Source organism: Lethenteron reissneri, chromosome 47, assembly GCF_015708825.2.
Source record: "Lethenteron reissneri isolate LAM-NWPU_2019-01 chromosome 47, ASM1570882v1, whole genome shotgun sequence".
NCBI classification, from domain to species: Eukaryota; Metazoa; Chordata; class Hyperoartia; order Petromyzontiformes; family Petromyzontidae; genus Lethenteron; species Lethenteron reissneri.
This window is the reverse complement of record NC_083825.1, coordinates 10,730,872-10,746,126: the sequence shown is the minus strand read 5'-3', so window position 1 is coordinate 10,746,126 and position 15,255 is coordinate 10,730,872. Positions and strand designations below refer to the sequence as shown.

The 15,255-nt window shown below is 41.3% G+C and overlaps 1 protein-coding gene across 2 annotated transcripts in view; it reads left to right on the top strand.

The window, feature by feature from the left end:
• LOC133354538 (CCR4-NOT transcription complex subunit 6-like) overlaps positions 1-15,255 on the top strand; it is a 60,375-nt gene that overhangs the window by 14,952 nt on the left and 30,168 nt on the right. The window contains exons 2-3 of one of the 2 annotated variants that reach the window (XM_061571444.1): positions 10,977-11,066; positions 12,149-12,270. In XM_061571444.1, the coding sequence (XP_061427428.1) occupies positions 12,159-12,270 (112 nt within the window). In that variant the 5' untranslated portion in view covers positions 10,977-11,066; positions 12,149-12,158. Of the gene's footprint in view, positions 1-10,976; positions 11,123-12,148; positions 12,271-15,255 lie in introns of both variants that reach the window. The other variant, XM_061571445.1, reaches the window with a different exon arrangement.

Genomic DNA, 15,255 nt, shown 5'->3' with positions numbered 1-15,255 from the left:
TTCACACTTTATCCACTGCTTTAAGCTCCCCCACTGCCTTTTGGTCAAAGAGGAATAGCTCCCAATTAAATCAAATGTCCTTTGACTAAGCAATCGCCCATTGAGATTAATTCACTCAAGGGAGACGCTGGTTTGAGGCTTGCACAGGGACATGTGTGTTTTTAATATTGTACATGATCGTTGTTTTCAGTACAATACCGCCTGCTCTTGTGAGAAGTGTGACACGATTTGTAATGTCCACTTCACAGATTGCAGTGTACTTTGGTAATAACGTCCTGCAGATGTTAGCAGATAATCTGAGTAGGACATGAACTGTCCACTCTTGGCACAGCGAAGACTTGAACTGTTATAGACTCTTGGCACAGTGGAGAGTGCAGATTGCTGGGCCATCTATTCAGCAGAGTTAACATTGCTTTGAGTTGGCTTCTGTTGTATGGAAGCTGCAGATAGTGAAAATGTTGTGGCAATTTAGAATGTGAGCTATCACCATGGTACACGCTTTGTATCTGCACCCAATAAAAGCAATAATTAACTAAATGACCATGGGAAGTGTTGTTGGGTCCTTACTGACATGTTGCATTGTCCGGTGCTGGCAAATCGAACATGTTGTTTGGCAGTGGTGGTGGTGGTGTGCCAGGATGCCGCACGGCATGCCACAGCCTTTTGTCGTTGTGACTCGCGCCAGGAACGCATGGCGCTCTTTCAGTTCTGAAGACATTAAATAACAGGAAAATCGAGATTTGGATCCGTGCCAAATAGAAGAACATTAAAAAAGAGAATAATGAGGAAGTCTGGACTGGGTTCATGATGAGAGAAGTCTGATATATCAATTCAGAGCAGGCAAAACACATCTGGCCTAGGTAAATTGTCAAGAGGTGAAGGCTTGCTGTTGAAGGAAGAATGTTAGGTCGAAAGGCCTTAAGTTAGAAACTAGAATCCATTGCTTGACTTGTTAAAGAAATGAGGGATATATCACAAAATTAATAGTTGAATGCATAATTGAAGGTCACGTTCTCTGTCTCCAATATGAGTCAGAAAACTTGACGAAGACAGAGACTCCTGCAGCCATCGACGTCTTGGTAGGAAAATGCACGGTTTCACACAGTTCACGGAGAAACACAACAAAATGAGTATTTAGGCGTGTATGAAAACATGACGCCACCATTTGCCCCCAGGTGTGGGTGAGAGCTGAGGTTGTGAAAATACCAAGCACTCTAATGTAATCGGTTACCACACACGTGTGCCCAGGCCAGACTTGGGGTTCCAAACACTCAATAAAGTTCACATACACATTTTTTGTTGTTGAAGAGAATTCACACCTGGATGTTGTCCAGCATTCCAACATTTTTTTTGGACCCCGTGATACGGTAAATACAGAACCCAGAAACGTATTGGTTGATTAATAATTAAATTCTTAGTGTGGAGGAGTGTTCCACCCCTCTCCCATAGGTGGGAGGGGCAGAGCCCCATCCCCCACAACTTGACCCCGCATCCATTATTTCCGCAGTGTTTTGAGTTTGGGCATAGGCTAAAACATGATTATTCGCTTTCGAAGCTCTTACTCGTATTTTCCCATTGGCAAGTATGTTAGGAATAGGATTTTTCACCGGGCAGGACGGCCAAATAAAGGCCGTAGATATGGAGTCAACATTGACGGGGATCAAATCTTCCAGGGGGTCTGGGGTCCCCCCCCCCCAGAAAAAAAAATCTAAATTTGAAAACTAATTTCCTGCTAAAAATATAAAATAAATTCACTAACACATGGGATGGACTTTTTTTTTTTTTTACAATAATGCCTAATAGTGTATTGTATTACATGGCACAATTTATTTGACGATTGTATGGCCCACCAGCTTCAAAATGTCGCTTTAAATTTGGGGACTGGTGAAATCAAAGTGACCTTTCAGCCAGGTGGTCAGCTCTGCCATTGCCCTCTGCCTTGTACTTTAGAAGCTGGCTGATATTCCCACTCTCCTTATCATCGCCTCGAAAAGCCAGACCTTGACGTGCCCGAGTACTTCACACCCCCAACAATCTTCATAAGATTTCTCCTAGCTTGTTGCTGCTGTCTTTCAAGCTCACGTGAAAGTTGCACATTAACAGGTTTTGGCTCCTGAATCTGAGTCATGGCAGCTAATTTGTGACACTTGTCTTTATGTGCAATAAATTTGTCCAGTGCCTTCTTCCAATTTTGAAAGCCAGTCTTTAGAAAAGCTGAATCTGCTTTTGAGGCAAGCTTAGACTTTCGTGTTGCAAAGTATTTATCACAATAGAAACAGAGGACCCCCTTTAAGCAGGGGTTGTCATGGAGCCAATTATACTCTTTAAACCATTTCTCCTGAAAGTAGTGTCCTATTTTATAGGGTTTGACTAGGTTTGACATTAACATTTGGCTGATTTGGGCGAGGTCCAAGCTCCTCCACTCCCTCTCCTGCACCTTCATCTTCACTTGCCTGTCTGCTCTCTCTCTGTCATTCTCAAACTCACTCTCCCGGTTTGATTGTATTATCTGTAATACACGTGAGAAACCATACTTAGAATATCTCAGCTTAAATTAACATTATGATTAGACTGTTGTGATGTCCATTATTCGGTCTTAGCCATCAATATTTGCTCTTTTTCTCACTCACCTCCATGTCACCTGCTCTCCGTGCCCTGTCGGCATCTTCATGCTCTCCCTCTTGCTCTTTACTCTGAATGCACCGGTGGTGTTTCTTGCCACGATGTTCAGGAATGGATTAATAACCATTTCTGATCTGAATGGCAATTATTATTTTTTCGAGAAACATTGACTCATCTCTTGTACTACTGTAAACTTCCATCATCTTGCTGGTGCTCATGTTCTCACTGCTCTCAACTTACTGTTCTTCTTTTCTGAGGCTGCCCAAAAAACTGACGAATGTCACTGCCACCCTTCCTCTTGCTCATGATGACACTGACTGTGAATGAAAGCTGACTGATACAACTGCTTGCACTTTAATCAAAGAAACATTAATAATGCTATTTATCATAAGCAAGTGCAGCTATATACTATACTATACGAATATGCAATAAATGAAAGCTACTACTGTCGACAAATATTACACATGCAGCGCATGTGTAACATGCAGCGCATGTGTAACATGCAGCGCATGTGTAACATGCAGCGCATGTGTAACATGCAGCGCATGTGTAACATGCAGCGCATGTGTAACATGCAGCGCATGTGTAACATGCAGCGCATGTGTAACATGCAGCGCATGTGTAATAAAGACATTAACGTTATGTGAATAAGCCCGTGAGCGCCGTTGTTGGTCACTTGGTGAATGTGTGGCTAATTAACTTTCCAAGTAACTTATTAGCTATTAAAGCTAACGTTAGTGATGGTTGATTGTTTAGCAATCGCAAATCGGCCCCGTTTTCACAAAATGATTGTTTACACTCGACAGTGATATAGCCATTCGTAATACTGATATTACATTCTAGTTTTCCTCTTTTTAATAAATTTGAAAGTAATGAAATGGAGAGACAGTACAGTGTTTGACATTGATTGCACCTCCCCACAGCAGTCGAGCAACAGCTTCTGCTGGTGTACGGCAACACCACTTGGACAAACCACACGCAGAACTGCAGTATACCGTAATACTAGAACCGGTAGTAGTAATAATTGAAATTTGTTAAGTGTAGTTATGATTATGATTACATTTGCTCATGATTATTTGGGACGGCATTATTTTGTACATTTTTTTATATCAATATATTGGGGGGGACATTATGAGCATATTTGAATATTGGGGGGGGGGGGGAAACAGAGGAGGCCATCAGACAAGTCCAAGAAAGGACCCTGTTGAGTGGTCTGGGTGGTCAAATGTTTGACATGCTGAACCTTCTGGAGGGGGCCATGGTAAGAGTGAACATGGCTAGCTGTACCATTAACGTGGGCAATTTCCAGGGCACCTCGAGGAGCTCTGGTGGAAGCCTTTAACAAGGTGGCTGTTCCTTGTCGCCCAAAAGGTCCAGACTTTGGCAATCCAAGCATTCCATGAGGAGGTTGGCATGCTAGGACCTGCCTGCCAACATTCAGGACTCTGGTCAAGGCTAGGCTGCATAAGTTGAACCCCGAAAGAGCATTGCGATTTTACCTGGAGAAGTCAAAGGATTGGAGCTGTGTTCATGCTGGTACTCGCTTTACTAGCCGGCTTCGCCCGGGACTTGGATTCTTGTCTTGGATTATACACGGCCTACGCGGAAGATGGGGAGGGGGGGATGCGTGACGTCAGCAGGCACACTACGTAACGCTTCCGCATGCGGGTGACATGCGGATACGACGTCACCGCTCACTTGCCGTGCAATATATTATATCCATTATTGTGCCCCCCCCCCAAATACATGAGTCTTTTTTTTTATTTTTATACTTTCTGCATTGTGTACAGTCTTGAAACTACCCACATGCCAAATTTCAAGTTTGTTGCATGTTGGGAAGTATGCTAAACAATTCGAACAGACACACATTCACAATTTTCCCTTTTATATATAGATGGGCAGCAGAAGAGAGGTGAGGCATTGCCTATGCAGAGTGATTACCTGGGTGTGGGAGTGCATCCTATAAGCATATGAGTTGAAATGGTATGGTAGAGTGGAGAGGTGTAATCCCGAGTTGACCAGAGTTATGGCGGTATCATGGGCCATCAGGACAGGCGTGTTCCTGGCCAACATCTGCAAGGCGGCTGGGTGTATCTCCCCGCATACTGTGTGTTCACAGTGTGTTCACAAGGTGCTATATGAATGCTGTCCTCTCCGCACCTGTGCCCAATAACCTTTTCCCTGCCTCTGGCTAAACTATTGTCATGGGTGCATTAGTACCTATCGGAGCGTGTCCGTGACCAATTTACGAAGAAACAGCGTTTGAATATTTCTGTTACACACGATGTTTATAGAATCAGAATCTTTATTTATCTTGGAGAAATCTGATGAGCTATGATGCTTTTTTTCACAGATTTCCAGCAGTTATAGTTGGTCACCGTCACACTCTGCATCCATTCCGCCATCACTGCTAAAAGCTTTTGTCTTGAGGGAAACATGTGAATGTGCATATGGTGTGGTGTTCGGTTAATTAATTGCACAGTTGTGTACTTCGTGGTTGTGTTGAGTTGCTATTGTTAATTTTTTGGTTATTTTCAGACCTATATTAGTCCCAGATGAAAGAATTGTCACGTGCCCTTCATGATTTGTTTGGTTATATATCACTGGGGAAATAGCGTTGGAGGGATCACGTGGGAAGTGGCAGAGCCCCAGCGCTAATATTTGAATTATTCATAAATGTGTTTCTGGGTACCCAGTGCAGGACTGTTGAGTTGTACGTGATTGGAGCATATCTGTGACCAACTATGAACACTGAGTTGTACGCGAGTACTAAACCTCTGTAATTCATATTGCGGTTTCCATAGCAAGGACTTGTTTTACTGGCTTGTGTTTTTAACATTTAAATAGTTTATATACATATTTAATGTAATATTTTATGAACAACTAGGTAGTTCAGAGACTAAATAATTACACATCCGCAGCAAATATCACATAGACCAGGATTCATATGTAGGCACCTACCCATGGTGAAATTCGGCTCTGTCAGAACCAGAATATTTATCCTGGAGAAGCTTTTTTTCACAGATGTCCATTAGGGGCACGTTTCAATCCACTGCTGGTTGATGGTCTCCCCGAACAGTGTGTCATGGGGTTATTTGACCTCGTTTCACAATATTGGTCAGTGTGAGTTGGTGGAGGGGGGCCCAGAACCATCTGTGAAAAAGAGCTTCACAACTCATCGCATTCTTCCAGTCTAAATAAGATTCTGATCAAATAAATACAGATTCCGAGATATTACCCTCCCATTGATGTCCGCTGTGGCAGATAATTGAGCTGGTCGCCAGGTTCATAGTGCACAATGGTGCAATAGATAGATATAATAAACTAAAATAAATCAAACATTTTCCCAAGTCTGTGCTTTTTATATTTCTGGCATGTGTACCTTATTAAGACATTATTTTAACTAATACCGCTAACCATGACCTATTAATAACTGTAAAAAACAGGATTCACCATTGACCATACGATGTATCAGCACATAGAAAATCAGTTGTAAAATAATTCCAAATAGTTGCTGCTGCCCTCATGATTTTCTTTGTACAGAGGCAATTGCCCTCACCTGGTTCAACAAAAGACATCAGTCACATGAAGCCAACACAGAGCTTGGCTTGTTTACATTAAAAAGCCACGTTACATAAAGTAGGGCTTTTGCGTTTTATGACTAATAATGTCATTTAATTGACAGGTGATGTATAAAGTATTTGTAACTTCAATCCGATGTTATGTTTGCACACATTAATTTTACGTTGATTATAAGTTTCTTAAGTAGGCCAGCTTTATATAACTGCTCTCGGCTAGCATAAATGTTGACAAGTTAACATGTTGCTTGGTTCTGTCAATCATTTTCCATTTCTCACATGGTAGACATCAATTATCCGGCTTCTAACATTATCTGGCAGTCCTGGGCCAATCCGGCAGAACCGCTCCAAAAAGGCTGTAACCAGTCTGGCGATCGGCGCCATGTGCGTAACAAAAAAGTAGCTATTTTTGATTAGTGTTAAATATTTTATTCAGTACATGATACACTACATACAACTTAAACAATGAAAATACTGCATGTATATACATCACCCCATGCAGAATCTTCGAGATTGGTGTAACTTTTTAAAGTAGGATATTTATTTTTGTCTATTTTTGTATGTTTATGCCAATGTCATATAGTAAACACTTTTAAAAAACGAAAAAACCTAAAAACATAATGTTGTACAAGAATGTGCAAAACTAAGCTATTTTAAATAATTATGTGATTATCCGGCGTTTTTGAAAATTTGGTACCACTGAATAATCGATGAGCTTCTGTATTAAATGCTTCACAGGATTGTGCTACTTTAAGCAGCAGTCCTGTGCAAATGTTCACCGTCATAATTCAATACATTTATAATTCAGTTTGATTTAAGTGTAAAAAAAATTGGCTACTTCCAAAAAAAAGTTGGGACAAGTCCTGGGAAGAAAGTCTTGCACAGCTCTTATGAGATTTGGGGTGTGCTGCTTGTGAGATTTCTGAATGGATTCACCATCTCGTGGCATGATGGCGAAATGATCAAATAATAATTAATAAACATTTGCCTCTTTTTACTATCCTGTTGGCATTTTATCTCCTCTGTCTTGTGTTTGTTGCAAAACCAGGTATGCATGATTCAATGAGTGATTCAATAGATTTTTCTTGAGCGTCGTGAGTGTTTAGCAATTTATTGTGGCATACCTAGTAAGTGGTGAAACGTTCTGTCTGGCATACCAACTTAGTCTTGCAATTCCATACATTGTCACTGGGCTTTTTACTCTAGGTTTTTAAAATATATCCAAATCGTGCCATCAAGTTCATGTCAGATGTCCTTCTCGAAGCCCCTCAGGAAACTTCTAGAATATTTCAGCGGCAGCAGGGTGGGCATGAATGACCTTGGATGATTACAGCACAAACCCACTGCTCGTGATTACGCTGTGTAAAGAGTGTAAAGTTTCTACACATTTTACCGGCATTTAATGATCCACAACCCTTCCCTATTCAAGAATGGAATGTTTTTTGTTTAGTTTGTATACGATCTCATTTTGTCTCATCTGTCCTATTTGCATGCAACTTGCATAAATAATAACAAAATGTCTTCCGTGCCTAATTTGATGCATTATCATGAGCATAAACTTATATTTTAAGCTATGAATAAACTCATTTTATTTTAATTGCTAGACTGGGCTACACTGACTTAAGTAATGCACCACATTTTAAATAGTTGTTTCATTATTGTGATGGTTCTGAGAACATTGAGTCACTGTATTAGAAAACTAGTTTAATTACAGGTGATCTCCAAAATTCACACCTATGGTGTTGAATCAGTACAGGCTCGGTGCTGATGCAGACATTAATCCCCTGAGCTTCAGCCATATGGTGGGTGTGTTTACCTCGGCTGTGAGAACACACCTAGCCCATGAGTGTGTGGGTGTGCAATCAGCACCAGATTACTTGTTCACTCGCACAACATGAGCTTTGTGAATACCTTCGTTAATTAGAATGCACATCGGCTGCTTTTGATTCCAGTAGCTTGTTTCAGTTCTGCGCAGCAGTGTTTATAAAGAACATGTTATTTTAGTTGTGGTAAGTGACTTGCGGAAAATACTACAGCAAGGAAGCCATCCAGTGGATTGCCTGCCTGCCTGCCATTCAAATTCAAATGACAAGCATGTAATGGCCGAAAATGAAATTTTTCTTCAGTGTCACTCCAACTCTAGCCAATCTCAGCTGAGCTCAGACTACTCCGACATTATCAGCCATATAGGATTGAGACTGGAGATGATGCTTAGAACAAATATTTTTTACAAACTCCTAAAAACAATTCCTTCAGAAAAGTGAGGAATCTCATCACAAATAAAGAACGAGATAAACAGATAAATAACTAATATTGGTTGTGTTAATATTATATCGTAAATTGTTTTTTTTATGCGTTTAAACGAGCCACCTGGATACAGGGTTTTGACGGATTATGCCACCGACTGACATAGAAAGTGCTTGTATGTGGCAGTACGGCAAGTAGGTTTTCGTCTCATTTGCACAGAGCTTGAAAGAAAACCTCATGTGCCTGGCTTTTTCCTGGATGCTCTGGTTTCTTCCAACACAAAACAAAAATATTACACATTAAAGAATTTGGCAAACATTCCAAAGCTTGGTTCTCCTGACAAACGGGTCTTTGAGACTTGATGAGATTTTTGTAGGTAAACAAAGAAGTGGTTATTGCGAGTGGCTTGGCACGCCAGTAAATCTGTGGGAGATTCATATACGAGCACAGTGGTGCTATAAAGTCAACTAATTTGTTGTGATCTAGCCATTCTTCATTCTCTTTCATGGAGACGTATTAACGCATTTTTTTTTGCATATTTCTGTTCCATGAAAATTTACCCTAGTCCAGGCCTTTGGTTTAGATTTATTCAATAGAAATATTCATTACGATGCTATCAGCTTTGACCGTTTAGTGGAGTTAAGAGTCAGACTTATTTCCTGCTCAAATTGCCTGAGGCAATGCTCATCGCTACTTTTCAGTTCTGCACCAGTGGTGGAAATTACATCTACCTATGATGGGGGTGAGCCTATCCGCAGGACAACCATTCTTGCCTGCCGCAACAGTGGTGTGCATAAGGGCAGATGGACTGAGTCAACCCACAACAAGAAATAGAACTCCCAACCTGATTGCCAGCTGCTTACTCTGCCGCTGAACCACCTGGGACTAATATGGTAATAACAATATAGCTGTCTTTGCCGATGTCTTTCTTGGTAATCTATTTGTCAAGTTATATGCATCACTATTTTCCCAACTCTAGCTCTTCACTGAGTAAAACATGTTATCATGTGCATCGCTTACCTCTCTGCACATTTTTTTTCAGTTCAGGTGCTCTGCATCTGCCTCTCTTTCTCTGTTCTCTTGGCAGCCATGTCCCCAGGGCTTGTTTACAGTGAAGCGATCTACGGTATATTGCACAGTTTGGAGTGGCACGTTATACAGTTGTTTACCACGAAATGGACAGTTCCAGTGGCGCGGCTGTATGGGAAGCAGGCTGACGGCGTTTAATTGAACCCAAACGCATAGCTGGAGAGCTGGGTAGGCCGATTGTGTTGGCAAGTGCCCTTTGCAAATCGTGACGAGGTGTCTCAATGTCAAATCAAACGCTCTTCTCTTCTGCCAGTTGAGACGTAGGTGGCAGGCTGGTGTTGACCTTGATCATGTTGGTCAGAAGGTGGTGATGTTCGCATTGCGGCACCATTGAGATGAAGAGCACTGTAATTGTAATGTCATGGTCCATTGCTGCTCGTGCTCTTACTGGGCAGTGTCAGATTATAGTGATGTAACACTTAAGCATTGCACGTCCATTTATGTAGCTAAACAGCCTTGTATGACGTAATGGCCTTGTGTTCGCTCCTGCTCATATGGGCAGTGTCATAATGTCAATCCACTGGTGATCAGGGCCTGAATTAGTAATCCTTATTTATTACATGGATGGTTTGATGCATGTATTGGGAGAGTTACAATACATTTTAATCAACGAAGCGATGCTGATGCTAATTTGTTTAGGAGCTGAATTGTTGGTATGTGCATATGGATATGTGCTGCAAGAGCAGTGCATTTTATGTAGTGGGCTCATGGTCGCACAGCTGACAGGAAAGCATTATTGATCCTGCCTTATCTGGTTAATATCACGGGTCCCATCAACTGATGGATAGGCATTTCCCATCCTGGCTTATTCCAGTACCTTCCCTGACCCCTGCTCGTTGACCCTTGAGCGCCCCTCACCCATCTCAATCTTATCCCATTCACTCTTAGGCTTCTATTCCATTCTCTCAGGTCATGTCCTCAGGCTTGTGTCACGGGAATGCACCCCAAAAAACATTTTAAGGCAATGCCTGGTATTTTTCAGTGTATGTCCGTGTGCTGCTGTTGTCATTGGTAAAGAAAAGTTTGTTCCGGAATAATTTTTATTGTAATGACATTGCTGGTATGTCTATTATTGACCTTTTTGCCCTTGGGAAGGCCATAGCGATTTGCCTTTAAAAAATGTCTTTCCCCAAAAAAGACTTGGGACCCATGTCTCCCATAGGTGCTGACTCAGTACCCATGAATGGGAATTTATCCTCAAATTCTTGATCATAATTATGAAATATGCAAAACCCTCTTATAAAAACAACTCGTATAACATATTTTTGTAAATGAGCTCCATCCCCTTGGTTAGGCACCAATTTGCATGCTTATAATAATGTTGATGCACTATTAATGTCTTGCTGAATTGCTAAAACTCGCACTTAAATAGACTGGCACTGCGTGTTGTCACTTTTTCTTAATGTAACCTTTCCGTGCATCATGTCTCCCCCCCCACAGACTCAAGGTATAAATCCGTGGAAGCGCTCAGGTCTCTGTGGCAGTATTTCACACGTCCTTCGAGTGAGAAAACTGGCCAAGTGGAGAAAGGTACAAGTTGTATAGCCCAAGGCCACATCTACAACACATTCTTACCTCCAGTTCACGTAAGGCAAATCCCAGGCCACTTCCCTTGCCAACCATGAATGTCTACTTGCATGTAAAATGTTGGGCGGTAGAGAAGGGAAGCTTTGCTGGATTGCTTTTTGGATGTATTCTTCATTGCATGTCGTTCATATCAACGGGCCTAATATTATGAACACTTGTGTCTAAATAGCAGAGTATTTGGCTGCTATAAATTTACACGTGATAAGCCACTCTGTCGAGCTATCAATTCTAGCCAGTTCTCTTCTGAAAAAGAGCTAAATAGCTCAGTGGGCATTACCTGGTAAAATAAAAATAGTATAGTCGAAAAGCCAATGAATTGCCTAACTGGGATGACAAATTTGGTAGCACTCATCTGCACTGACAGCTTGCAATCAAATTCAATCAGATTGCATTTAGTTGACATTGTTCTGTCATTATATATTATATGTTTTTATGTTTTAGATATTTTTTTATTTTACCAAGGAAAGTCCACTGAGCTATAAGCTCTTTTTCACAGGCAACTTGGCCACACATCATAGCTCAACGAAGAGGCTTATGATGTGGAAATTTACAGCAGCCAAATAATCTAAACGCTTGATTCTAAATGTGGAGGGAAAGACCGGAGGATCCAGAGAAAAATTAACGTGTCCACCCAGAGAACATGTAAACTCCAAATATGCAGGCGTCAGGGTCGAGATCGAACTCACTACCTCCTGTATACCAGGCAAGGCAGTTCATATCTTGCCACCGTGGCACCCCTGTCATTAAAATACAATTATAAGATTTTCTGCCATTGCCTTTCATGATCCAAGATCTGAATCACTATATGTTCTCTGAATCCGTCATTGTCCCATAAAACTCTTTCCTTTTCCTCATTCGGCCAGCCTCATTTGGTGGTCGAAGCACCGATTAATAGACCACACGATTGCTTGTTATAGCTTTAGTGTATTTGCATGCATCTTTGGTGTATTGTGCACTGTAGGTATGTAGGCATGTATTATATTCGTCATGAACAGGCCTTTTTTTGTGTTAATCCTTCCTTCCAGACCGCCAGGGATGCCAAAGGAGAAATATGAGCCACCAGACCCACGAAGGATGCACACAATAATGTCTCCGGACGACCAGGCAAACGGGAAAAAATCCCAGTGGGCTGAGCTTGAAATCAGCGGTGAGTCCCTTGAATGCAACACTGTCACCAGTCCCCACTGTGGGCTGTTTCCTAGCACTGCCTTAATAAGTTGCATTTGGGATTTATATAGCATCTCAATGTGAGGATGCTGCACAAATAGCAGTGCCTTGGGAGCAAGGGAAAGAGTGAAGCCTGAGGCAGCAGATAGGGAAGTAACCCACCCCCTCAGCCATGGGGGGCCAGGGGGGTGAGACTGGCTGGCTCCATTTCCAAGCAATTCAGTTGCCATATCAGAATGTGCCAGGAAAAAGTGTTGTTTCTCTGCTTAAATGACCAGTGAGCTAGCGCTGATCTCCGTTGGCAACTCAGCCATTCGTTGTCTTAGCAAGATGGTCATTAGTCTCTGTTGGGTGACTCGACCAAACCCACCCGTCTGTACCCTGTGGCCAGCCTTCGCCTTCACGAAACCTGATTTGTAAGGATAGTCATCCATGTGTGCATACTTGATCAGTTGCATTTTATCAATTCTTACAATTGTTGATCCTCCACATAGTTGCCTTGCCCATTACTGTGTAAAACCCCCTGCGTCCCGCTTTACCAGTCCTTGCGTGAAGGCCAGGTTGCCTTCCCCTTGATTGCTGTAAGTCACTGGCTTCTCATAGTTACGTAGAGGATGTGTGTGTGATTGAAAAAAATAATCAGATTTTTACCACGATATTTTTTTTGTTCCTTTATAGTTTTGTGTCTTTTGTACAAATGTATAAAAAATGTGGGCTTATTTATAAAATATAATATCAATACATTATAAATAATTCATTCTTAAACACACAAATGTATGCATGCATAACAGGCATATTTAATAAATGTTTGAATACTTTAAGCAACCCTTAATGGACCAATGCATAAATGTGGTCAGAAAAGATAGCCGAGCGCTACGTAATGCACCACAGATATGTGCTAACAGCACATAAGGACATGAACAAAACTTTTATCTGGATGTGCCATGAGAGATGCGCTGTCTAAACTGACAGAAGTCTGTATTGATGTTGTAACGTGACTGCTCCAGCTGTAAATGGAATCCTCATTACACGTGGGACTTTAGACTCAAATCTTTGCTCAAGCAAAGCCACAGATTCACTTTAAACTTGCATTACTTGTATCATCGTCTACTTGCTCTGAAACAGGTAGCCACCATCGCCAGAGAGGATGACGCAATTGATAGTGGCATGTGTCACGTGACCACGCGATCCCTCCCATATCTTAGCTGTTATTGTTTTTTTTATAATTACACTACAAGGATAGATTGCTATTATTACCATGCAGGTGATATTTATCATTTTTCATTAGCACTTATCGAGTAAACGCCAAATTAATTTTAAACATCACTGACTGAAACGTTTGTGGCTTTGTAATAAAAAGTCGCATTTTGATTCTACAAAAATGGCTTCAAGTTGGTGACTCCATGCTCATAACCTTAAATCAGTGGCAGAATTGCAGGGGCCATTAGATCTATAGTGCTATCAGAACTGACTTTATACAAAATAGAAGTTATTTCTACAACAACCCCAGAGACATGATGTTGATAACAACACCAATCATTTTAACATGACTTAGAATGTAATATTGGTCTTAGGCATGATTATCACTCACATCACCATGCCCCATATTGGTTATTTCACCCCTGATAAAAATATCCCCTGCTTTCTGCCATAGCCTCCAGCCCTGTGTTGCTGCGAACTGGCCGCGAACTCTCTCGGATTGTTATTAATGCAAATTGGCGCAAAGCACGTGCCCAACAAATGCTCATCCCACCATGGAGCATGCAAACCTTAGTGGCGCAGTGATGATAGCAGCGCAGGGTGAATTCTTGGTCATGTTCATCATTTGCAAATGTAGAAATGAAAATGTTTTGTTCCCTTGTATGGTTACGTCTTCTTATGCTCCTGTCCAACGAAATTAAAAGATTCTGGAAAATACATAATGACAATAATCCTAAGATTCATATGGCGCTTGTTTTAAATGCTTCAGTTTTAGCTGTCCCTACGTGGCACAAGATGACTTGGCACGAGCATGTAAATAGACATTCTGCCACTAGGGACTGCTGATTTCTGTATACAATACCAATTGAGTAAGTTGCAAGTATTTTTTTTATTTGAAAAATATGGGCTGTGACGCGACACACAACGACCTACTCATTTTGATTGACGTCTGAGGATCTTTATGAATAGATGTCACATTTATGGTTGATATACATGCAGTCATAACCAGAGCGACCTACCGGATTCTTATTGTGAACTATCTGCAAGAAGTGACCAGAGAATCTGAAAGCAGGATCCCTTGTGGGGAAAAAAAACAACTGCTGAGAGTTTGGTTTTGTCAAGCAAACAAATATTTACTGCCAGGCTTCTTCCCGGAAAAGGGATTCTGCTCGGGTGATTATTTTATGAGTAGCTGAAGGTTGATTAATCACATTTAATTAACATTTTTCTATGCATTCAAGCATACGGACACGTCAAGGCTATAACTGATGAAATCTGAAGACAACACTCACAGTTTGCATTTAATTTTTTAAATCAAGAATAACTATGCAATTTGCAAGTGCTTGTGAAAACATCACTGGATGATGATATTTTATGTATTGTTTATGAAAAAATAACACGACTATACGGTGATAAAATGCAATGAGTTTAATTTTACAATGGTTTATATGCATTATAATGAGCTTTGTCTGTAAAGCCGCATGCACTCAGATTTTTTTAACATAAATACTGAGCACAGGATTTAACCATTAATCCATGTGTGCGACAAACAAGCCAACCTGGGGTTTTCTCAGTTTGCACAAGTTCCATCTATAAAGCATGGGCTTCGTGGTGGGCAGCGGGGGACAGTGCAGCAAAATCCTTTGTTGTACTGTATTTCATGCTCCCTCATCTATGTTCTCTGCCTCCAACCCACAATGATCAGCGTGGTGATGTATGGTAACATTACCGCCATGACCCACAAGGCATGGGTAGTGTATTGACA